The sequence below is a fragment of the Cydia fagiglandana genome, chromosome 11 (genome assembly GCF_963556715.1).
Source record: "Cydia fagiglandana chromosome 11, ilCydFagi1.1, whole genome shotgun sequence".
Taxonomy (NCBI): Eukaryota; Metazoa; Arthropoda; class Insecta; order Lepidoptera; family Tortricidae; genus Cydia; species Cydia fagiglandana.
Genome location: NC_085942.1, coordinates 6,855,600 through 6,868,689, shown reverse-complemented (window position 1 = coordinate 6,868,689; position 13,090 = coordinate 6,855,600). Strand labels below are relative to the sequence as shown.

Below are 13,090 nucleotides of genomic sequence, written 5' to 3'. Positions count from 1 at the left end.
AAATACACATGCGACTAAAAAATTGGACAGGTGGAATACCACAAAAACCAGCAGAGGAAGGTTAGTTTGTTTTAACATTTGTTTTATTTTATAAAAGTGGCGTCGGCGATAACACAAATTATTTATTACAGTACAGTATACAAATAAACTTACCTCTCAATGACATTGGCATACTGTCCAATGTAGAGGAACAGCTGATCAGGCGTGATTAAGACGAAGCAGTCGCCACGGTTCACGTTCGTGTGGACGGGCTCCACCAATCTTGTCTGCAACAAACATAACATATATTTATACTTAGGTACAATCTTACAAAATTCGACCTAGTTTCACACTGTGTAAAATTTGTAGTACATAAATAATGCATCTTAGAAAATCTATACACATGAGAATAGTCGTTTACTAAATTTAGTTAATTCTTATTTCCATTATTGTTTATAGTTGAGTCCTTAGGGACTTTAGCTCTGTCAAAGTTACAATCCAGCTCGGTTGGGCGCATTCAATAAATTAGCGGACATCCTGAAACCTGGTAACATTCCACAATGCCTGAAGACTCGCCTCTTTAACCAATGTGTCCTGCCCACCATGAGCTATGGTGCCGAGACATGGACGCTCACTAAGTGGGCTGTGCATAAAATCACAGTCGTAACATCATGATCGCGTAGCACAGAGAGCCATGGAGCGCGCCATGCTCGGTATCAAGCTTCAAGATCGAGTAAGAAATGTCGAGATCCGTCGCCGCACCAACGTGCATGACGTGGGTTCCGTCATTACCAAACTAAATTGGGCAGGACATGTTGCTAGGCAGGGTGATGGCAGGTGGACTAAAATGTTAACAGAATGGTGGCCTCTTTCAAATGAAAGAAGCGCCTGGCGTCCGTTGGCTCGTTCTCGTTGGGTGGAAGACATCCGGAAAATTGCGGGTCACTTCTGGATGAGGTTAGCTCAGGACCTGGACAAGTGGCGTACTAGAAAAGAGGCCTATGCTCAGCAGTGGGCGATAAAGGGCTGATATGATGATCATGATGATGATGATGATGATGATGATGATGATGATGATGATGATGATGATGATGAAAGTTACAATCTGAATATATTTCAGCAACATCTAAATGCGCCCTGGCTGGAGATAACGGTGGAGGAGGCGCTTCGAAGCGCCGCGTTTGAGAAGTCCTCCTTAGTTGCCAGGGCCGCTAACGCTTCTGCCGCCAAGCCGCAGTTGGCTGTCACTATAAGTGATGAAGCAGACGTACCTGCACCCGTCGCCGGCCCTTGACGTGCAGCAGCATGACGGACTTGGTGCACTGGCTTGGGATGACGGTGGAGGAGGCGCTTCGAAGCGCCACGTTTGAGAAGTCCTCCTTAGTTGCCAGGGCCGCTAACGCTTCTGCCGCTAAGCCGCAGTTGGCTGTTACTATAAGTGATGAAGCAGACGTACCTGCACCCGTCGCAGGCCCTTGACGTGCAGCAGCATGACGGACTTGGTGCCCTGGCTGGGGATGACGGTGGAGGAGGCGCTTCGTAGCGCCACGTTTGAGAAGTCCTCCTTAGTTGCCAGGGCCGCTAACGCTTCTGCCGCTAAGCCGCAGTTGGCTGTTAGTATAAGTGATGAAGCAGACGTACCTGCACCCGTCGCCGGCCCTTGACGTGCAGCAGCATGACGGACTTGGTGCCCTGGCTGGGGATGACGGTGGAGGAGGCGCTTCGTAGCGCCACGTTTGAGAAGTCCTCCTTAGTTGCCAGGGCCGCTAACGCTTCTGCCGCCAAGCCGCAGTTGGCCGTTGCTGTAAAAAAAAAACATTAATAAGGGTGGTATTCCACCTGTCCAATTACTTTGTCCAATGTGCATTGTGTCTCACTCTCTCGTTAAGCAAAATGTGAGACGCAAATACACATGGGACCAATATATTGGACAAATGGAATACCACCGTTAGTTAATATTATTATTCTTGCTTAAATTGCTTAGCGAACCCCAACCGAAGAAGATACAAAGTGCAATTTTTTCTCTTCAAAATATTTAAAAAGATAATCAGATTAAGTATTTTTTGCATCTCCAGTAAAATTAGGGATTAATCTAACAGTCAGCCCACAAGCCCCACAGTATGTTGATGAACCTAAGATTGACAACTGAAAGAACGCTACGCTAGAGTGGTGCTTGTAACATGGCATGCCATTAACACCTTTAGGTTACCACCTTTAGACTGCCAAACGACGGTTACTGTGCAATTTAAACCTTCGTGAATTCCAATAAGTTTATTGTATTGTATACCCGTATGTCCCTGTCATTTTGACATTTGTCAGGAAAAATAAAAATTTACAAGATGTTTGCAAAGTTTTAAGAATAATGATGGGTTTCGTTCGATACCTCCCTTAAGGAAGGTATGAGTGGCCGGGTCCGCTTTCCGGCTGCGACGGCTGTGGCGAGTCGCTCCCCATCCTGTGGGGAGGTCAGTCATCGTCGATGTATGGACAATTGTGTAGCTGGTGTAAGAGTAATGTGGCTCGAGCGACCATTACTAGCCAGCCTCACCTTTCTCCTTGATGAGTTGGTCCCTGATGTGGGTGGAGGGCGGCGGGGAGTACTCCTGGCGCAGGTCGGTGCGCGCCGCCAGCGCCCGCAGCGGGTTCCGCGACGCCGCGTGGCGCCGCTCCCTCTTCGCTCGCCGAGCCCAGTCGTTGGCCAACCTGCAACAAATAAAGGTACATTTAGAATTTAAAACATCGAACCGATAAAAAAATTATTTGTAAAAAAAATCACTGAATGGTATAAATAATTTATTCCGATTTTTTTTATGAATATTTTTTATTCGTGCATGCACAATGAGCATATTATGTAACAAACTATACAGCCTCGGTTCCCTTAGACCGAGATTTCATTATAAAATTAACCTTAGTACATTTTCATAAAATTTACTAGGTATTGTATGTATTTATAAAATGTTAAACACAACGAGACATTATTTAATTCCTCGGAAATAATAGATGATTTCAGAATTTAAATATGTATGCTAGGATTAAATTTTTCAATTGTTTGAAGTTTGAATAGTACAATGTACTATGTATATATAAAATGTACTACATTTTAAAATACGATAGCTCGTTAATCATTATAATCATTGTTTCAAGGGTCGCGACAGTGAAATGATAAAAAAACAAAAATAAAAAATACAAAAAGTTGAACCACTGGTAGGCCCCGACGAGATTCGAACTCGTGATCTCCTGTTTACTAGACAGGCGCTTTAACCAACTAAGCCACGGCGCCACACACCCATCGTGCGAAATTGTTTACTACCAGCCCCACATAGTTGAAAGTGCTGATAGTGGATACAATGTTGCTTACTCGTGAGTTGCAAGTACGATAGTTTATTCGGATTAATTTTATTATCATATCACAATGAACATGTACAGATTATAATGCTGACTTCAATGAGAACCAAAAATAGTGTTCATTAAAAATAGTTTTAACGAAAATTCTGCTTATTAACTAGCTTATTTAGTGAATATGTAGGTACTGAAAAAATGTGAAATGGTTAGCTTAAATATTATTTTTGCGATGATGGCTACTTTCAAAACATACCGCCTGTGTTCTATTACTGGAGTAAAGAACCTCTGAATAGTTTAACCGTTGGCGCGCGATCCCTCTGAGTAAAATACGAGTATTATAGCCTTTAACTTTAACACAATAAGGTCTAGATTAACAGTAGTTACTCACATCTGCCGCGAGCTGCTATCGATAGCGTCGAGGTCGACGTCCACACCGTTGTCAGCCGTTCGTTCTTTTTCCATTACTGGTGTAAATAACGTCAGGAAAGTTTCATATCGGCGCGCGATCCCCCAGAGTAAAATACGACTATAACCTTTAACTTTAACACAATAAGGTCTAGATTAGTAGTACTCACATCTGCCGCGAGCTGCTATCGATAGCGTCAAGGTCAACGTCCACGCCGTTGTCGGCCGTTCGTTCTTTTTCCATTACTATAGTTCGTTTTTTTTAGCATTAGAAAGAACTTGCAAGAAGGTAAGCGTACATATTTGCCGTGACTTATTTTTAAAACGTGTTTTTCAATTAAAAGACACATCAAGATTGTTCACCTTTTTTCTAATGCTAAAAAAAACGAACTATAGTGAACGAAGAAGCGCTGGTGGCCTAGCGGTAAGAGCGTGCGACTTGCAATCCGGAGGTCGCGGGTTCAAACCCCGGCTCGTACCAATGAGTTTTTCGGAACTTATGTACGAAATATCATTTGATATTTACTAGTCGCTTTTCGGTGAAGGAAAACATCGTGAGGAAACCGGACTAATCCCAATAAGGCCTAGTTTCTCCTCTGGGTTGGAAGGTCAGATGGCAGTCGCTTTCGTAAAAACTAGTGCCTACGTCAAATCATGGGATTAGTTGTCAAGCGGACCCCAGGCTCCTGTGTGAGCCGTGGCAAAAATGCCGGGATAACGCGAGGAAGAAGAAGAAGAGTGTAAATAACGTCTGGAATTTTTTTATATCGGCGCGCGATCCCCAAGAGTAAAATACGATTATAACCTTTAACTTTAACCCAATAAGGTCTAGATTAGTATAAGTTAGTCACATCTGCCGCGAGCTGCTATCGATAGCGTCGAGGTCGACGCCCACTCCGTTGTCAGCCGTTCGGTCTTTTTCCATAATCGGAGTAAAGAACGCGTAGAAGGACACATCGTCGGCGCGCGATCCCCCAGAGTAAAATACGAGTATAATCTTTAACTTTAACACAATAAGGTCTAGATTAGTATTAATTACTCACATCTGCCGCGAGCTGCTATCGATAGCATCCAAATCCACGTCCACTCCGTTGTCGGCCGTTCGTTCTTTTTCCATAACCGGAGTAAAGAACGCGTGGAAGGTCTCATCGTCGGCGCGCGGCACTCGGACCGGGCAACCGGACTTTTCGGCGCCGGGCGATTCTTCTTCTGTTTCAATTAAAAAAAAACTAGTAAAAAAAATGCACGGTTTGCAGGATGATTAATAAAAATAAAGTGAGGAGGACGTAAAATAATAGTTTGGGCACTGAAAGCAGAAAATTCAAATTATTATTTTAATTTCAAATTATTTGTAATAAAGAATCTAGGATCTCCATGATCCAAGGTGGTTTACCTGACAATATTTAAAAAAATACCCACACAAATTGTATCATATAAAATCTACTATAATACAATTTGTGTGGGTATTTTTTAAGAAATTGTCAGGTAAATCACATTTTAAGTTTTCTCCTCCTCCTTCTTTCTCCACCCCGGTTGACATTCTACATATTTAATTATTATAAAAATATGTCAGACGTATCTGCTTGTTTAAAAATTGTTTTAATTATGTATTGTACTCACTCTCATCAAGTCGGCTGCTTATGCTTTCGCTAACGCTGTGACTGCGTTTGAAGGACTCCCGGTCCGGTTTCCTGGGTTCCTCCTTCGGTTGCTTGTCCGGGCAGACGACGGCGCACGACGCGGAACGGAGAGGGCCCGAGAGGAAACCGTTGGTCGGGGAGCCTTGCTTGCGAGATCTGAAATGAGAATTAAAAAAAGTTTCAGGCAAAAAATAAACATTTGTGGTACTAGCTTTTATCGCTGCCTATACTTTTCTTGGTGGATGGCAAGAAGCCGAGAGGACGGTCACCCACCCGTTGGTCCGTTCAAGTAAGAAACATTACCTACAGGACTTACTGTCACTACTGCCGTTAGACAAGCCGAAGACAGGGTGAAATGGAAGCAGCTCGTCGAGGCCTCGGTGAAGGCATTTCAAGACAGGCACGACCTTCAGTAATGAAGAACACGAAGAAGATACTTTTCTTTCCACAATCATTATTGGTACAGTCGACGTCAAAGATATATTTACACTTTTGTACATTGTTCCTTTGTAATATGGCGAATAGACTGCCGTATTGAGTTTGATTGAAACACGACGTACAAAGAAGCAAGCAGTGGAAAACCCTTTATTTTAATCATACGCGAAACGACTAATATAGATATAGATTAGAATAAAAAAATATATAAATATGATCTCACCATGCATAAATGTCATCTAATCTGTACGATATCATCCAATATTTTTATCTACTTTCATTTCCTGCGTAAACACGTCAGAATATACGTAATCATACAGAATCGTCTGTGACTGTAGGAATTATTAAATATTCTAGGGGGATATTGCGCCATCGCTAGGGGGATATTTACGGACGAGCTCCCAAAGCTTAAGCCATATGGCTCAAAATGTTTTTTATTACGCTAAGTATTTCTGTTTTATACAAAACACCCACGGCTCCGCATGGTATGTTGTGGTGCAAAATGAAAATAATCGTGTGTTATGCGACTTAATTTGTGAAAAATATGCAAACTTACCTGAACTTGTTGGCGACAGGGATGCCAGGTGATGACGGCGTCATCCGCGCTGGGGTGGAGACAGGTGGCGGAGTGAGCGGCGGTGTGGTGGTAACTTTATCCCTGCTAATTTACCTGAACTTGTTGGCGACAGGGATGCCAGGTGATGACGGCGTCATCCGCGCTGGGGTGGAGACAGGTGGCGGAGTGAGCGGCGGTGTGGTGGTAACTTTATCCCAGCTAATTTACCTGAACTTGTTGGCGACAGGGATGCCGGGTGATGACGGCGTCATCGGCGCTGGGGTGGAGACAGGTGGCGGAGTGAGCGGCGGTGTGGTGGTAACTTTATCCCTGCTAATTTACCTGAACTTGTTGGCGACAGGGATGCCGGGTGATGACGGCGTCATCGGCGCTGGGGTGGAGACAGGTGGCGGAGTGAGCGGCGGTGTGGTGGTAACTTTGTCCCGCTCCAGCCGGCCCGCCACCGTGAATAGGGACGCATCGGTTTGCGGCACGCGTTTGCGCCATCCCTGAAAATTAAAGAAATTGAAACTAAATTAAAGACAGCGACATATGGAGGATGGGAGATGGATTGTATTGGACCTTAGATAAAATGTTAGGGTTAAATCTAGTTTTATTGGAAATATGGTTGAATTTCTTTTTAGAATGAAAAAGAATCAATGTAACGTAAGAAATGTATTTTTTGTGATTAAGTACTAATGTATTTTTTGAGATTATTTTGACCTGTGTTTATTGGGCCTAAAAATAATGAAATAGAAGGGTAATAAATAACGTCTATATTAAAGTATCAAAAGAGTTTTCTGCCTTTGCGTCTGCAATGACACAAAAGAAGACATAATAGTGATTCATCAGAATGAACAACGTTTCTTTAGTATCGTTAGCATTTGAAGAAGCAGAATTGAAATAAGAGCCTTTTATGTGTACCTAACAATTTCACGTCGCATGATGATTCATAAAAGTAAACACATGAATATAGATACTAAAACTATCATTGAAACAAAACCACAGGTTCAGGGTCCAATGCCTTATGAGTCTGACCCAGACCTACAGATACCTACATCCTCTATGTGACGCATCGGAGAACTTTCTTTGTAAAATGTCATATATGTGGGTAGGTAAGTTTGTGTTGTGTGTTCCACTGTAGCGTCAGAACTACTGACCCGATTTTGTTCAAAACAAATAGTTTTTATGACACAGGTGGCATAGACCATATTTTTAATACATATTGAAAGAGAAAAAAAGCTATTTATGTAAACTTTTTTACTTGTGCTGTTCATTTAAAATCCATTGACGCACCGTTGACCGCATTTTATGCATATGAAGATGCAACTCATAGGACACGTCACAGCGAATACGCTGCGTCAAGTGTAACTCTGAATGGTCCCTTATGCGGTTACTAAGTATTTACGTAAACAATTGACTGCCGGCGCGTCTCAACAAATTCGCGCACTAATTGAATGATAAATGTGAATCACCGGTAGCACTTACTCACGCAACTCCGCATATCCATGGCACTTCCGAGAGCTGAGTGTTGCAAGACTTCTGCTAAAGTATACTTTTGTGGACCTTATCTCGGTGTAGTAAGGTGTATGAACGGTCATATAAGGCATAACAGGTATGTAATCCTATTAAATTACATTCACGGCGAGCTGACATTGCAGCTTTATCAATTGGCTGTTTGCGATTACAGATTACTGGATTACTTATCGGAAGAACTGAATATTCTAATACGAAACGTTCAACAATTTTAAGCACGAACAATCGTGTTAAAGTTGTAGGTCATCATCTTCCTCGCGTTATCCCGGCATTTTGCCACGGTTCACGGGAGCTTGAGGTCCGCTTAGCAAGTAATCCCAATAATTGGCATAGGCACTAGTAGTTTTTACGAAAGCGACTGCCATCTGACCTCCAACCCAGAGGTTAAACTAGGCCTTATTGGGATAAGTCCGGTTTTCTCACGATGTTTTGTTTCACCGAAAAGCAACTGGTAAATATCAAATGATATTTCGTACATAAGTTCCGAAAAACTCATTGTTACGAGCCGGGGTTCGAACCCGCGACCTCCAGATTGAAAGTCGCATGCTCTTACCGCTAGGTACTACGGTGTACGGCTTACGGTAAAATCGCTCAGTTCTACCCAATTGCTTTCTCATAAAGGCTTGGCCACACACAGAGCGCGACGCAGCGCCGCGTCCGCGCCGCGTCCGCGCCGCGTCCACGCCGCGCGACCGCGGCACATGCTAACAGGTTACCGACGTCAAACAAACTGCGTCCCGCCGGTATCACGCCCCCCTTCTGTCGCGCCCCGCGCCGCGCGGCCCCTTGCGTCCGCGCGGCGCGGGCGCAGCGCTGCGCCGAGCGAACGCGGCGGCCCGCCGCGTCGCGCAAGGTCACATCAGTAGGATCGGACGTTAGGCAGCGAGCGGTGCGCCGCGTTCCCGCGCGGCCGCGCCGCGTTCACGCGCGCGATGAGGGCGTGTTGAGAGCGTGAGGCCGGCGCGATCGGCGCGCGCCCTGTTTGACCAGGCATCACGCGGCGCGGACGCGGCGCTGCGTCGCGCTCTGTGTTTGGCCAGGCCTTAATAATAAATCTGTTTAAAACTTGCCCCACTCCATTCGTGTGGCCATGGCCTTAGTTTTTGTCATTTTACCATGACTTAAAGGAGAGCGTGTCACCGTCATAATGTTACGCCCTTTATGCAAAACCGGAAAACCTTTAAGATTTATTGTCATAGTACAAATACCCATTAATTATAGCCCTTGAACTTAAAGAATTACCTTTTAAAGTGGTAAGGATAAAATCATTATCGCTGGAAACGCGTTTCATTGAAAAGCAGGACTGGCTAAGGTCGGTGGTATTAGGGTTGCCATATGAAGTGGAATATCTTGACAAAAGTAGTCCGGATGTCACACTAAAAATCGTGACGTTTCCTACAGGCGAAGTGGATAGCGGACTGATTGAATTCTTTAAATTGTATACTTCTAGGTATATTTACGAAGCTTATATCCGTCAGAGCAGCAGTTGTCCCATTCATACTCTCTCTATCACTCTCGGGTTTGCAAACAAGAAAAGTGAAATCATTTTATAAAAATCTCCTATTTCGTAATTTTGGTTGGTTAGATCTTTAACTACTCATTTCCCTACACCTCCCTTTTCAAACGTCCAGCTAGCTTCCAAGCTTGAATTCTAAAAAAATCTCGCCAGTCCGACCGTAATCCTGACGAATAACCAAAAATCCTGACAGGATTTCTCCTAAACTAAGGGATCTAACTAAACCCTTAGGGCCACCGCACACTAGCGTCTAGTCAGCGGTATAGAAAATGGCGTCGCTGCGCATTTCCGCCAAAGTTGCGTCGAGCCGCAGCCATAGAGGTAAGCAGAAGCTCGGGAGATGCTCGTGTGGCCCTTAAGGGAATAACGTCACAACACCACGTCACACAGTGCAACCGAACCTCACAGACCTCACACATTAGGCGAATACGTGCGCGTACGTATGGCAACCCTAGTGTTAATTCAATAATTCAACTGCATTCCTACTCGACACCGTTTTGTGTTCGACTTGCGTAACTTGGATTTGTAGTTTAATTGCCGCATAAATCGTATTGGATTAGCCAAGGTAAGTGCGAGTACGTTATGCTCGCTATGTTTAGTATCATTTACGTATTTAATTAGCATATCCACCGTAGTGGAGTACAGTTTTAGAAAGATAGTAAACATGCGTCTGCAATGGACAGATTAAAGATTTTTTTATAGCCAATAAAATAATTTTTGATACAAGCTTTTATCACTGACTGTACTTTTCTTTTTCAAAGGGTAAACTATAGGTTCTCATCGTGATAATTCTAAAAAACCCAAAAACTTAATTAGGTTGCGTTACTACTGTTGTTTTATCACAGAGTTCCTATGGCGACCACCTGTGTCCATTATCATATCAGCTCTATGGCATCATAATGTTGCATATTATTAGTTGACTGTTGAAAACCAAACTATAGTCAGTGATAAAAGCTTGCATCAAAAATGATATTCTTGTCAAAAGACCAATTTAATTTGAGGCTTGCAATAAAAAGTTGTAGATTAGGTAATATTTACCTGTGCAGCAGTTTCTAGTTTATTCCTCCTGTCAGCAAGGATGTTGTTCCCAAGCTCGTCGTCTATCGGCACTTTCTTTTTCTCGTCGACAGCGGCGCTTAGAGAGTCCTAGAACAAAAGAAATACCACGATTAACCTCTTGGGGTTCAATGTCCTAATACTAGTACAAATTAGGTACCTCCAATGATATTTAAATCTTAATGAAATGGAATAGAGTTTCTTTTATTTCCTTTCGCTCGAATTTAAAACAAAACAAATTCAACTCTATTTTCTAATACCGTTGATTCAAATTCGATTGCCAATTTTCCTTGTATGGTGGGCCGCTAGAGATTTTACAAACAAAACTGAGAGAGAAATGGAGAATAAACTGTCAGTTCCTCGACTAATTTAATAGCTGTTAATTTAATTAGGTTATGCTGCTTGAGAAACGGTATGATAGTAATCTCTTTGCGCACGCATTAGCTTCTTATATTTAAACGTATACATCCACAAATGAGCGGGAAGTTTATACATACGTAGTAAATAATGTACAAACTGTCTATTATTAATCATACAGTCAACAGTGGTTAAGAATGCGAGATGGTCAAAATTATCCGAGAACAACATTACTGCTGAATAGATAAAAGGGTGTGCAGGGCTATAACCGCGAAAATCGAAGTTCGCAAATTGCGGGCACCTTTCTCTGTCACTCTAATTACGCCTTCATTGGAGTAAAAGAAAAAGATCCCCACAATTTGCGAATTTCACGTTTCGCGGTAGCCCCTCTGGTCATAAGGGTGCTGGGTATAAGGACATCCTTCTCACACGATTAGTTATTTTCAGTCAACTGTCCACATAAAGATAAGGACATAAGTCTGAAAGGTCATAAAAATCCTTGTTAAGTGGTTACATATCATAATAAACAACTTGACCTTTTTTAGAACAGACATAAGTCAACAGGTTCAAGGCAATTATGATACAATACAAATAGCAATACTCTTAATTGTCCATCGGTGGACCTTAAGCCTTTTGTAATAAGATTTACCGATGGACAGTAAAGTTACGAGTAACAGTGTGCGCGATGGTACAACATAAATTATTATTCACTTCGTAGTAGCTATACAGTGTGGAAAGATAAGTCGGGCCCTGGAGGTAAACTACCTTAAATCCTTAAGCTGGCTCATTTTACTTAAAGGAAACATTCCTTTATTTTTAAAAAGAAACAAAACTGCATTCAAAGATTTTCTAAAACTCGCTTTCCTCGCCCGGGACTCGAACCGACTAAAAATTCCAAAAAATAAAATCTCGCAATTTTATTGTACTAGTCGATAAAGTTAATGTTAATGATAACATATCTCCAGGAAACATTAGGTCTTACACTCGTCTGTCGTACAAAATATCCATAAAATCTAATATTTAGTACTCTAGATTTTTTTAAGACGCAAATTTGAAGAAAAAAAGAAAAAATCTTTGAATGCAGTTTTGTTTCTTTTTAAAAATAAAGGAATGTCTCCTTTAAGTAAAATGAGCCAGCTTAAGGATTTAAGGTAGTTTCCCTCCAGGGCCCGACTTATCTTTCCACCCTGTATATTCATTCATTAGAGATATTTTTATATTTTTTATTGATCTCATAACAACATCAATGCAATGGTTGCATAAACTATGAACTTGTTGATTTATGCAAAAAAGTGGCAACGGAAACGAGATCTAAACGGGAGTAAAGATCGTTACGTCTGATATACCAGTCATCTGTCTGTGAAATCAGAACAGAAAATGGTGTGAATTACAATAAGACCAATTTCTTCCTAGCTAGACGCTAACACCTATTGTTACGTAGAGCAACATCTGATCCACATTTGCGGTTCTGTCACGCTATATTGCGTAAGTTGTTATATATTATAACGACGCACGATCAAATGTAATATAAGCATGAGTTATTACAGTTGTACTTAAGTCATAATAGAACATGTACTGAAATAGATGTGATATATTCATTAAAGAAAAAGAGGCCAAGCCCTCCAGTGCTGCAGTGGCAGATGCCAGATGGTTTGGTCACTTTTTAATTTAATAAGTGTAACTAGTAAAAAAAATCAAAACAAAAAATTCCAATAAAATAATTTGATTTGTTCCATATCAGGATTTCGAATGTCATAAGCCCGGTTGCTACTCATCTCAAATTAAGAATCTATCTAAGATTTATATTTAAAACGTGATATTTACCATATACCACAATCGCGTGATGTTATATGTTAAGAAGTATGTAAAAAATGAAAAACTGAAATGTCGAGTAAGTAAACATAAAGAGAAAATCATCTAAGACAACATTAAAAACCGAGGTTTTCGCAAACCGGAAAGTAAACTCGTTAAAATACTTTTATTTTGTTAATTTTGCTCAACTTCCTGCGTCCCTGTATTAAAATAAGTAAAAGTACCTTGAACAAAATTTGCTTAACGTCTTTATTTCATAATTATACGTGCCTTGTCGTTTTCGGCGGCCTCCGGATCAAACTTCCTGAACACAGGCTTCAAACCGCCGTTCTTCGTTTTATTTTTCAGTTCGCCTATAACTGATCCAAAATTAAGACCAGTTGGGAACCCGGATTGTTTTTGTAAACGTTTCAAAAAAGGTTTCTCTTCTAGGTTCACCTCATCACACACATCTTG

The 13,090-nt window shown here is 41.8% G+C and overlaps 1 protein-coding gene and 1 non-coding gene across 2 annotated transcripts in view; both read right to left on the bottom strand.

Annotated features, from left to right (window-relative positions):
• LOC134668655 (uncharacterized) overlaps positions 1–13,090 on the bottom strand; it is a 282,363-nt gene that overhangs the window by 9,378 nt on the left and 259,895 nt on the right. Inside the window, exons 15-24 of the mRNA XM_063526097.1 lie at positions 10,448–10,555; positions 6,700–6,866; positions 6,358–6,459; positions 5,347–5,522; positions 4,770–4,935; positions 3,710–3,847; positions 2,528–2,682; positions 1,621–1,781; positions 1,251–1,490; positions 154–266 (exon numbers count right to left, since the gene is read on the bottom strand). Coding sequence (XP_063382167.1) covers positions 154–266; positions 1,251–1,490; positions 1,621–1,781; positions 2,528–2,682; positions 3,710–3,847; positions 4,770–4,935; positions 5,347–5,522; positions 6,358–6,459; positions 6,700–6,866; positions 10,448–10,555 — 1,526 coding nt within the window. The remainder of the gene's footprint in view (positions 1–153; positions 267–1,250; positions 1,491–1,620; positions 1,782–2,527; positions 2,683–3,709; positions 3,848–4,769; positions 4,936–5,346; positions 5,523–6,357; positions 6,460–6,699; positions 6,867–10,447; positions 10,556–13,090) is intronic.
• Trnat-agu (transfer RNA threonine (anticodon AGU)) lies at positions 3,186–3,259 on the bottom strand. The gene has a single exon. It is a non-coding gene; the product is annotated as a tRNA-Thr (tRNA).